A 12,656-nucleotide genomic window follows, 5' to 3' on the forward strand; every position below is an offset into this window, starting at 1 on the left:
TTGTGAAGTACAGGCCTTTGTGAAGCTTTTTACAGAGTTCTCTGAAGAACAGCGCGGCTGCTGTGAAGATTTTTATGAGGACCTTTATGCAAGCATAGGGGAAGGCAAGGAAAGAATTAATGCACCCAGCAGAAAAGTGATGTGAGCACTGTAATGGGCTGGAGTTGGCATCTTACTGAGGAAGTCACTGACACAAAGCAGTTACAGGTACTGAAGGGCCCTCAGAAACAAAATCAAGTAACTTCGGCTTCACTCAATAGAGAAGGGGCAGACAGAAAAGATGCAGAGTTTTAACTATTTTTAATCAATATAAAATAACCTGTGTAAAAACAGTCAAAGCTATTCTGCAATTAACTTTTTTCAATATGCACAAGATAGCTACAGAGCCATCTGACAGTTCTTGGATGAAGGCTTGTGGAACTAACAACGGCATCAGATTCTCAACACACAAAGGAGATACAATTGAGCCAGTACACACCTCCAACCCCTCCAGTCAAGACCAAGGTCAACACAAATTGTGGTGGAAGAGTCCCCCCCCCCCCCCCCCCCCCGACTTTCCCACTTGAAAAGTAACAGGAGCACACACCACTCTGCATCACTCCAGCACAGATGGAAGCCACTGGTACAGGGTTCATCAGCTGTGTCAGAAACAGCCACTTTCATGCTTACTTATCAGGTTTCTATGCCAGGGGAGTACACAGCACACAATAAGGCAAACCACTGAAATTTAAAACAATTTATAAAGTACTGTTATTTAATTCCTGTTCTCTACAACCTCCATATTCTTTCAAAATGTGTAAAAATAAGATGAGGAGATGAGATTTCTGAGAAGTTCACAATGGACAGTTCTGGAAACAAACTTTACCTGGGATCTGTAAAGCAGTGCAAATGCCAGCACAACAGTTGGATTTGAAACCAGTTTTCCATTTAAAAAAAAGCAATTACAGATACTGTAAGCTACATCAAAATAGCTGCAGTTCACATTGCATGACTGACCTGCTTTGCTGTTTTCTTTCATGACTTGTAAAATACCAGTAGAAACAGCACAAAGGATTTTCTTAATAAATTTTAATATTAAGACCAGTTTGTCTGGATAAAAACACAGTTACAAGTACCACACTACTGCAAATTCTGCATGATGCACAGTAGTGCTTGCAACATTTGAGTGGCAAGACCATTTTGGAACTCTTTGTGAAAGGTATGTCAAAAACAGAATCTTGGCATAAGTAATAATGTATGTTACCAGTGAATTTATTATTGTGAAAATATATCTGTCCCACAATGTACACCACTGTAAATAATAAAATGCAATATTTATGCACATCAAAAATATATGGGGCGAATATAGACTCAGTTCAGCATTAAATCAGCAACAGTAAATGAAAAAAATATTTTGGCTATTTTTCTATGATTTCATTTCACTGGAAATTTTCTAATAAATCATTCCCAAGGGTAATATTTGTGGTTCAAAACCATCAGGACAACAGTAATTCTGTAAAATAGTATGGATCTGAGAGTGACAGCCCAATCCTCCTGCCACTAGATTTAGATGCATTTGGCTTGCGCTCACTGCCTTAGAACATGAGTCCAGACACCAAAGAATGAACTACCACCATCACAGCCTGGACCACATCAGCTCATACCATGTCAGATCAGAGATGCAACATCAATAAAAGGAGATGACACTTTAAAAGCACCTGCCAGATTCTCAAGTATTAATTATATACACACATGGTAAGTACAGAATACTGAAGGAGAGTGTACTGAATAGCAAGTTAAATGTTCTATTCACTTTCTCATTACTGCAATGGATATTCACATTTTCCACATTGGTCCAGGAAAGATACTGCAATCTAAGCATGTGATTTGATGCTACTTAAAGCTTTGAGATACTGTTATGTGTTTTCTTTATCTACATAACCCCCACCCCCACCCCCAAATATTACTGCAAAAGAACTATCTACATATAGAAATAACACAGACTTGATTTGGTGGCTCTTGTTTGACTGTGTTCTTGCAAAGAAATCTGCTAACTTTTCCTTGCCTGTGTAATAGCATATGTATTTCCCTGCCCCTTAGGCCATAAATGGTTCATGATAAATCACTTCCTCAGTATTATTCCTGTAAAAATTCACAGTGACCAATTCTGAGAGAATTTTTTTTGGTTGGGTTTGGTTTTTTTAAAAGTAATTGTGCAATACAGAATTCATACTACAATTTTCAACTTTGGTAACTTGCAGAAAAGAGATTTCATGCCGTTTAACTAAGGATCAGGTCAGGACGTTGCTTACACTATGCTCTTCGTGCTGTGCAAGCACATCAGTTAAGTTTCATCCCTTTTCTTGAGATCCTGAAAAATTCTAATATTGATAAGAAATTTGCTACAATTTAAGTTGTGAACCTATTTAATTTTTCTTGGTACCTTTAAATACTTCCATCACCTAGCCTTAGTAAATTTTTACTTACTGCTTCAATTAATGGAATCCTGATCCCAAAGCAAACACCCATCTACCCCCTTCAACCAAATAGAAAAATCCAGCTGAGCCTCAACAAGTACATCTGAATTCTCAGAAGAGGAAATATTTTCTTGATTTAACAGCAACTGTACAATATTACAAACTCTGACACATGAAAAACAATCAGGCAATAGAAAAATGTACAACAGCTTTGGTGTTATACAAAATAATAAAAAAGACTGGACAGCAAGATACATAGTTCATTATGTTCTCGACACAGCAACTTCATTGCTGACTGTAAGACAGTTATTTACTTTTGATATTCTCTATGTGGCCTTTCCACTCATGAAAAATCATACTGTATTACTACAATAAGAACTGTTATGAACACCATAAAGTAAGCTCCAAATTTTATAAAAACATCTTGCCTCTTTGCACTATTGCTTTGTGGCACATTGTCAACAGAACAGCAGTCCAAAATAAAGTGACAACTAGATTTAATAAATTAATATACTTTTTAAAGATGTACAATGCACATTCTTTTTAATCCAAGGTTTTAGGGTGTCAGGACACTTCTATATACACATATACAGATCTCAGACAGCATTTACAACATCAGAAAATGCAGATAAGAAACAGAGCCTTAACTGCTATCTGGATGCTACCAACAGAAGCCAAAACACTGCTGAGAGTATTATTGGGAGAGATATCCAAAGACGAGAAGAGTCTATGAAAAAAGGACATGTAAAGGCAAAGGGAAGGTCAAGATGTTTAATATGACCATCTATTCTTGTGAAGACTGAGGTGGAGTTGTTGATGTGCCTGGTTTACCAGACTTCCGTTCATAATTCACAAGTCGTTGTCCAACAAGGTACCTGGGATCACAGTAAGAACAGAAATTAACACAAGGGAATATTATTTTTTAACACAAATCCACTCTATCTCCTTTGCTGCCAAAGTAATTTTTTCATTTCAATAAAAAGTTATTCTATAAATTGTAAAGGAGGAACTTTAGCTGGTCCTTAAGCTTTCTTAAAGGGAAAGAAAATATCCTGATGCTACTCCATGGAAAGCTTAAGGGCTGCAAGATATCTTTAGTGTGATATTGAAAGAAATTTAACTATCAGCAGCTTAACAGTTTTCATACCTTTCACATTATTCCTTTTTCCTATCATTGTTCCACATTTTTTGCCACCTAAATTCCTTTTCATGCTTCCTATTTGCATGCTAGTTCTGCATGTACAAGAGCCCTACACACCTATGAATTAGTTGCTAAATTAGTTGCTAATCTTCTTAATAACCCATAAAAAAGGTAATTAGGGTAACACCAAGAATAATTTAATAACACAAATAAGAGGCTCAACTAAGCGAGATAACCAGAAAAGAATAGGAAAATTATTATTTTTATCAGGCTTCTGAGTAATACAGAGTAATAATTACTGAAAACCACACAAAATTTAGTAAGGACAAACTATCAAAACAACTGAACATTCTTTAACAGGTTAGTTGGACTAATAAGTAAAAGAGTAAGAAAAACAGTTATGCAGAAAAGGTTGAAGAAATGGTTTTATAAGCAGCAGCTTGAGACATGATTTTAACTTCCAGGTATGTTGTAATTCATTATATTAATCTGTCATTCAAGACTACAGATGAGACCAACAGTCAGCTTCATTTGTGGGAAAACACACTCATGTTAGACATGGGGAAGTGTCTTCCCTTTATAAAGACAGTCTATTCCTGTGTTTATCTACCTGAACCACAGATAAAACATCTGCCAAGAACAGTCTGTCTGTCTTAAAGAGTCATTTGTCTAGAAAACTTAAAAAACCCTTTTAGTCCTAAGTATTTACAACACCTGAATTCGACCTGAAGTATTCACATATATAGATATATATAAAGGGGAAAAATTTAAAATCCCCCACTATATACTCACTTGTCATTTTTAATATGTTCATAAAGGCGCTTGAACTGGCGGACTTGGAAGGACAGAATTCCCATCAAAACCACCACCATAAGCAGAAAAGGATAAATGCGTCGCTGAACGAGGTTCTGCATTTCAGCAGTAACTCCTACAAAACAAGACACAATCCTTAGACATTGTAATACTGCTGAGCTAACTCACATATTTCTGCTTCTCTACTTGCTTCCATACTTTTTATACTTCAGTTATACTTCAGTAGAAGGGCTGTGAAATAAATGACACATCCATTTACTTCAAAGATCCAACGTGACAGCTGCTGTTCTTTTTAATCTGAAGCACTACAAGCAGAAAGTTTTCCATTAACAGAGTGAAAATCCACGGTAGAAAAAGAAAAGAGCTTATCAGTTCTTTTTGCCTATTAACTTCTGCTTATCTGCTTACTGACTTCTCGTGTCAGAAAAGTCAACGCAATAAAAGTCGGCATTCAAGTGAGACTGAAGAATAAAATGGGACTTCTTGAACATGTTAACATCAAAACTAACTAGTACAAGACAAGTCTTGATGAAAAAGCTTATATACCCTGGTTCTAATCAAATTATTTACCTCAATTGTGAGGAAATAGGAAAGTCTGAAAAAACCCTATGTATTTAAAATTTACATTTTAATACTATTAAAACCTCAAAATAAACCCAGGATTTTCACCTGTTTTAAATTTTATTTAGAATCTGACAAGCCAGAAAAAGACGGTCTCAGCTCAGTATAGCTCCTAGAGGGACTAAAATCAAAGGCTGATTGTCCAAAGAAATGAATTAACCATTTCTTTCCCAAACTAGCTGGATACCTAAAATGCACCAGAGAAAAAAATCAGTGTCTGCCCCTCCTCCTGAGTAAGAGGAGGGGCAGACACTGATTTCTTCACTGTGGTGACCAGTGACAGGACCCAAGGAGCAGCCTCAAACCGTGCTAGGGAAGGGCTTGGGTTGGGTATTAGAAAAAGGTTCTTCCCCCAGAGGGTGGTTGGGCACTGGCACAAGCTCCTCAGGGAAGTGGTCACAGCACCAAGCTTGACAGAGTTCAAGAAGCATTTGGACAATATTCCTGGAACATGGTGTGATTCTTGGAAGTCTTTAAACATTTACACTTGTCAGCAGAAGAGGAGTTTTTTGTTTGGGTTTTGTGGGGGGTTTTTTGTTTGTTTTTTAAAATAAACTAAAGCTTGAAGTTTTATTTCCACAAACGTATTTACCCTGCTGTAAACCATGAGATGACAAATAAGAGTTCTGAATGCATACATACCCAGTAAAGGTACAACACCAGAAGCTATGATGTACGGCACACACAGGGAAAGTAAGAGGACAGAGATTACAGGTGCTGCCAGTTTACGGATGATGAAGTGTAAGTCAATGTTACGAATCCCATTTGCATATACCTAAAATGGAACAAGTTAGAAGTAGAACAGATTAATTAAGAAAGCCTTGCTTTGCACTTACAGTAATAATTAAAAGGTTTTACACAATTCTTCTTATGAAAGGAAATGGGTGCTCCCATGGCCACAGCTGAAGAAGAAAAACTCTGCCAATTTACATCATGAAGGTTCCAGGAAATCATTTAAACAATGCCCAAGAGACCAGTTTAATCTGGAACAGAGTTGTGATTCAGTTGCAGGAAAGCAAGGGATCTTCTGAAAGATCATTTAATAGAGCTGTGGACAATGGTTCTGTGGGTGACCTGGGATCACTTTGCACTGTTAACTTACTAGAAGAGGATCCTGTATAGGCTAATAGAATAAATTATTACATTTTGTAGTGGGCAGAAAATAGGATCCTATTTTATTTGGTGGGGCAGACCAGAGCCTCTGTACATAGAGTCTGTTCCTGAAAAAAGGCCTCCACAATTCCTAAGCTTCTGCAGTTACTACCAGAAGCTAAGGTCAAAACATAACCAGATTAAGCATGGGAAAAAACCAGTTTTGAATGGCTACCAGCTACAGCTAAACAATGGCCTCTGTGCCACAGCCTGGAAGGCTCAGGAAAGTGGGTAAACAGCCCATGGAGAGTGTTCAGAATGGAACAGGGAGCTGTGGTATGCATCAAAGTCCCAGACTAAGACTGTATTTCTGCAGTGTGACAGCTGAAGTGATTTAATAATGGACTATGTGCTAGACTTACTCACGAGAGGCACCTTGTGTACAGAGGTTGGGACATGCACCACAAGCATCACATACAGTGCAGGGCTGAAATATTACCTTCTGACAAACAACTGAGATACTTCATCAAGATGGCAACTATGTAATTTAACAGTTATAACCAAGAAAAAAATACTTCTAACAAAGCTACAGGCCATGTGACTCTGAACTGCTCAGAGAAACTGTTCTGTGTTGCTTAATAATCAAAGGGGAACAGAAATTGTGTCTTTCATCTCTACTGATCTATGAACGGGGTAATCACTACAGCTGCAGAGAAAGCAAAATTCTGTGTTCTTGACTTGTGGAGGTAAATATTGTCCAATATTTGGACACATAGACTTCATCTGAAGAAATAATCATGTTTCTTTCTCATTTTATTACAAACCTGAGAAAAATGCATATATGTATACAAAGCATTTTCTTGAATTCAGATTTCTGAGTTTTTGTTTTACTGTTAAGTGTACCTTAATGGATTGGGCTATACAATTTAAACGGTCTTTACAAGACTAGTTGAATTCTACTCAGTTACTCCATTACTGCAAGAGTAACACTTAACACTGTTTTTTGACACACAGTTAGAAACATAAAAAATGTACTATACAGATAATTCACATGAAGAATTTTTCCTACCTGTTCAATAACTGTTTTCAGCCACCACTGGGGACCCATCAGTGTTATGGCAGCAATTATTTTGGCATGCAGAACTCCAAGAGCCCAGTCCTAATTTTGTAAAAAATTATAGTGTTAGCAATAACATATCTTTAAAAAGTCTGACAACCAAAAGCTTTAAGAGCAATGTGTTAATATTACTTATAAGTGAAAATATAATCACTTTTCCATTTACATGGGACATTGATCCAAAGAGATGACATCATCTGCAGATTCCTATGAAAAAGAGAATGCTCTCAAGATTAACTGACATCTGTAAATTTAGCTCCATGGGACCAGGAAAATCACTACTTCTATTAAACCAAAGGCAAATACAAAATAAAAACATTAGACTTAAAGCAATTGACTAACATTCCGGTTAAAAACTAACTTACATAAAAGGCAAATAATTTCCTTTCTCTATAGAAGAATAGAAAAAAGATACAAAGATGATAACATACATTAGGAAACAAATTCTTTTGAAGTTTAATTACTCCCAAAACCCTACCTGATGTAAGAAAGCTTAAAGCAAAACAATGCTCTTAACAAAAAAAGTCACACTCCTTGGTGGAAACTTTATGTTTTGACATAAACTGCAATTATTATGGCACGGAATTAGGACACTAACTATTGGCTTCTAGTAAACACTTCACATCATAAGTCCATCCTTTCTGGATTACAGATATTTGTAAGAGATTTTCAATAAAACCCACCAAAAATAGAATGCAAAACATAGGCTGATAAAGTAGAATAACCAGCTAAGAACTGGTAAGGCTTGGGACATCATAGACTAAATTAACTTTCTTAACCTGCTGGGGAAATACATTTTCTTTAACTGATTATTTAAAAAGACAACTTTTGTTAATGCCAATTCTAAATGATTTTTAAAATTGTTACAAAAAAAGCACCAGTGTTAAAGTTGATTCATGTTTATTTAATGATGTAACCTCTGCATAACTCTTTTGGGAAAAATGGAAATTAGTCTCAATTTTGATAGTTCTTTGTTCATTTAGAACAGGTCTCAAATCCCACTTATCCTATATTTTGAAGAAGTTCTGCTACATGAAAATAAAGCTTTTCAGTATACTTCTTTTAAAACTTTTAAGGAACTAATGTGCAATAGTAAAGAATTTTTATAATCTCTAGCATTACAAATTCTTTCCAAAATTGTTTGGAAAGCATGATCATCTACCACTGTAATTATATGATGTCCTGATTTTCTGGTCATCTACTCAGCTCAAAAATATACTTGGATTTTAAAAATATGGAATAATTAAATTAGTAGCCAAATTCTTCTTTGTATTACGGCTTTCAAACATTTGGATATTGAAAGTAAATGAAAGCTTAGGGCAGCTTAAAAAGTCACTGTCCCTGAACACTTTCTTGTTATTTAGAAATGGCATTCTAGATGCTCTGAGTTATGGTCCCCTCAGCTGGGTTTCTTCAAGTTATGACTTTTTTCATAATTCAGCCTAGGTGATGGAAGAAGCATTTGTCATTCAATCCACTCTATCTTCATTTCGTCTCCCAACTTGCAGGACAGAAATTTGCATTCAGCCTGTGAGACTGGACTGAAGAGTAATAAAACACAACTACCTCAAAATTTTGTATTAATGATTTGACAAGTCAGGCCAAAACCAGCACAATCCTAAATAATTTAAAAATTACATTCATAATGTGCCTTATACTGAATTAAAATCTTAGAAAAAAAAATTACCAGAACCTCTTTCTGCATAACTGTATGCAGAAAGCTTTCCAGAAGGATTAGAGTATGTACATCTGTGCATACATACATATAGATATACTCATTTCTTACATAACTTTACAATTATGCTACTGGAAAAATAGCTGATCACTGAAATGCAACCTTTGGTGTAATCTCACAACAGTTCAGCTATTCATAGTTTAAATTCCTCAGCATATCCTTTTGGTTCAAATAATTCTCACATCCAGACTAGCTGCCTTTTCTCTGCCACATACAAACATATTTGTGGAAAATGCTCTGAAGCACCAAATCCACATGAAGCAAGGCAGCCCATACTCCTTACATCAACAATATCAAAAGAGTGGGAGCAACTGACCTGCCAGGGATAGAAGAGAGGTGTTTGATCCAAAGGAACTCTCAAAGGTGCGACGATGACCAGTTCAAACAAAAGACCGAGCAAAAGTGGAACCACACCAGCGAGCAGTATGGCCACTATCAATGTCTTCATTATCTAAAAAACCCAAGGCATTTCATTAATATATTTACCAGAGGATTCTTCGTTTAAACTCAAAAATGTAATTAGAAGTACATAAACTCACAGCCCTGGTAAATAAACCCCAAAACTACAAAGAACTCCATTTCACACATATACACCCCTAGAAACAATTTTTACTACATACATAGTTTTGCAATGCAAGTTTTCAAGATTGGGTCCTATTCCATAGGAAAAGGAATTCCAGAAAAAATCATGACTGTTCCTACTTGTACTCATATAGCTCTAAACCATAAAATCACATTGACTGTTCTCAAAAGGGAATACTATCCAATGGCACTTCAATACATTGCATATGCTCATATGTTGGGAAACTAAAATTTTTTTCCAAAACTTCCAATTCTCTGGAACAAAACAAACCTTAAAAATCTAGTCATTATGGCATATTTGACTTAAAAATGGAGGACTCAGAACACCATATTTGAATCTTTATTTTTTCTAAAAGTCTCTTAATTTAACTGCATCATACAAAATAGCCTGACTCTTAATTAACATGATAAGGAGAAGCGGCAAAGAACAAATAGAAATTAAGTTTTAACTATGAATTTTCTTGAAGAAGCTAAGATCTTAAAGAAGCTAAAATGAAAATTATGGATGAGGTATTTGGGAAACATGGTAGTACATGAAGAACACATACAGTGTAACAATTCAATATGCACATTAAAATGTCCATAACAAGATATATTTATGCTATTTAAGTTTAAAGGAACTAGCAAGAAATCTACTGCAGAAATCCTCAAAACCAAAACCAAGATAAAAAGTTGGGGTATGATTTTGTTTTCATGCTGAGACTCTCAATTCCTCATAATTAATATTTTTGAGGAAAATATCTTTTATTTGAACAATGCAAGTTGAACAGCCAGTAAAGATCTTCCTGAAAATATGCATCAAGCTACTTTGTAAAGATATGGTCATCATCATCTATCAGCTTTATTAGGTTTTTCCTTTTGATAATTTCATGTAACTAAACAAGTAAATAGTTGAGCTTCCAGGTTTCTGTGAAATAGAGTAAAGCCTGCAAGCAAAAAATGAAACAAGCCCCATCAGCTAATTTTTTTGTAATTCAGTAAAACTTTTTCTCAAGACTCACCATGAGAGACCATTCTTTGACCTTCTGGAAAATGACTCTACGACCCTGTGGCATCCAGGCAACCAGCACTGTCACAGCTCTGATAGTCAGCCAACAGACATAAAGACCACAGGCAGCTGTGTACAGCTCATGGATTTTGGCAGTCCCCGTCCAAAATGACATTAACCACCGGCCAGCAAACACTGAAAACACAAGCACTGTTACATACAGTAATGCTTCTGGATGTATTAGAGAAGGATGCTTATTAAAAAAGTACTTAGCAAATTTATCTGAAATATTCCTGCATAAATATTATTCATCATAAAACAGTTTTTTTGGTACTATACCCATAATGCATAAAGGTGTGAAGCACTATGCAAACGGCTTCAAAAATGATGCCAAATAAACATATAAAAATTTTTTCCACGGAAAATTTTCATTAGGTCAGCAATGTGACCTGAGCTACAGCAAAACAAAGCACTGTTCAGAGCCTAAACACTGATCTTCAGAACTGCAACAGCGATCATGCATTAGCGGGTAAGCTTGAACTTAAAATTATACGAACTCTCTTTGGGTTGTTTCATTGCTTCATGTGATTTTTTAAGACTTACTGATGGGGCCTCTAAAGTTCTCTGACAAAAATGGGAGACTAATTTGCTATAGTTCATTTTTAATAGTGTTTTAATTTCCTTAGTATTACAGCAGAATTATTTTATGTCCTACTACTAAAACAATCGCAGAATTTATAACTTTGATCTCAACACATTATTGACTTTAGGATCATTAATAGAAGAAGGTGTAAATTACATGGTATTACAACAAACAGGTTATGAAATTCTTCATTAATAGAAGAAGGTATAAATTACATGGTATTACAGCAGACAGCTTATGAAATTTATGCTGGTTGACATGGCTTCATTTACTCAAAATTATTTTTAAAAATACCAATTGTTTTTGAAGTACTTATTCAGACATTTTAAAGTGATATACATGCCACTTCACAAAATCTTCTAGTGACGTGTCAAGATGACTGAATCATAGAGTATCTCGAGTTGGAAGGATCATTGAGTCCAACTCCCTGCTCCTCGCAATACTCAAAAATGACACCTTCAGAATATTTAATTAAAGAAAATACTGTAAAGACCTGGAAGCATTCTACATATTTTCCTTCTCGAAACAGTAAAACAGGTGCAAGAGTTTAAATTATTTTCCAGTCAATACTACCAAGATCGAAGCACCTGAACTCCTCAGGGGAAAATTATTCTACAACAAAAAGGGAATGGCAATCTCTATCATTTAGATTTTTAGATTACAATTTGATGACAATTATTAAAAATGAGACTAGTTTCCATATTTTTGCCTTTTGACTTCAAACAATGATTTCAAAACATCTGCCATGGTTGGGCATGGCAGCATACTGAGTTGTTTTAAATGATAGTTTACTGTAATAGACTCACCTGGTAAGGTAAGGCAGATAAGACTAGCAATCAGTAATGTTATGCACATGAAAACAATCAAAAGAAATATCTGAAAAAGGGAAAAAAAAAAGGAGGGGAAGTTTGTAAGAAAGTTATTTAACCAAACCCCAAGAAACCCCAGTACAAAAAAATACATCATCCTAGAAAGGCAGCTAAACTAGGATGTTCAAATACTAACTGATGTTTCACTATAAATAAATGAGCAAAAAGAAACCTAACCACAGTACATGCAGAGCACCTGCAGTGTTGTGTATTTCTAAGACTTTCCATTAACTGTTCCAACAGTAAAAAATAACATTTGAATCCAGAATGACTTAAGATCTTTGCTTTGTCACATAAAAAAAGACCATCTCTTAATTTCTGCACTGAGCAGCACAGCTCCCATATAACCCTGAAAGATTTCTAGCTCTGTATACCATATGAGCAAGACAGTGGTTTTAATAGGAAAACCTTGTTGACAAAGTTCTTGATGTGCTCAGGTTTCTGTGACCAGAAGCTGACAGTGAAGCTGCTTACTCTTCAGCCAGGTTTTCACCTTACCAGAGAATTACCATGTACTTGACTTTTTGAAATCTTTCTCAAGCACCAGGCACTATGAAGTTCTGCTTCACTAATCATCAAAGCAAGCTTGCTATGGGAAA

At 35.6% G+C, this 12,656-nt stretch overlaps 1 protein-coding gene across 4 annotated transcripts in view; it reads right to left on the minus strand.

Annotated features, from left to right (window-relative positions):
• Positions 1-283: 283 nt before the first annotated feature.
• MARCHF6 (membrane associated ring-CH-type finger 6) overlaps positions 284-12,656 on the minus strand; it is a 44,830-nt gene continuing 32,457 nt past the window's right edge. For all 4 annotated transcript variants that reach the window (XM_071454405.1, XM_071454397.1, XM_071454387.1 and 1 more), the window contains exons 20-26: positions 11,995-12,064; positions 10,559-10,740; positions 9,292-9,426; positions 7,193-7,282; positions 5,674-5,806; positions 4,390-4,525; positions 284-3,331 (exon numbers count right to left, since the gene is read on the minus strand). In XM_071454405.1, the coding sequence (XP_071310506.1) occupies positions 3,241-3,331; positions 4,390-4,525; positions 5,674-5,806; positions 7,193-7,282; positions 9,292-9,426; positions 10,559-10,740; positions 11,995-12,064 (837 nt within the window). In that variant the 3' untranslated portion in view covers positions 284-3,240. The remainder of the gene's footprint in view (positions 3,332-4,389; positions 4,526-5,673; positions 5,807-7,192; positions 7,283-9,291; positions 9,427-10,558; positions 10,741-11,994; positions 12,065-12,656) is intronic.

This window comes from Agelaius tricolor, unplaced genomic scaffold (assembly GCF_023055355.1).
Source record: "Agelaius tricolor isolate 1412-34295 unplaced genomic scaffold, bAgeTri1.0.p SCAF_2, whole genome shotgun sequence".
Classification (NCBI taxonomy): domain Eukaryota; kingdom Metazoa; phylum Chordata; class Aves; order Passeriformes; family Icteridae; genus Agelaius; species Agelaius tricolor.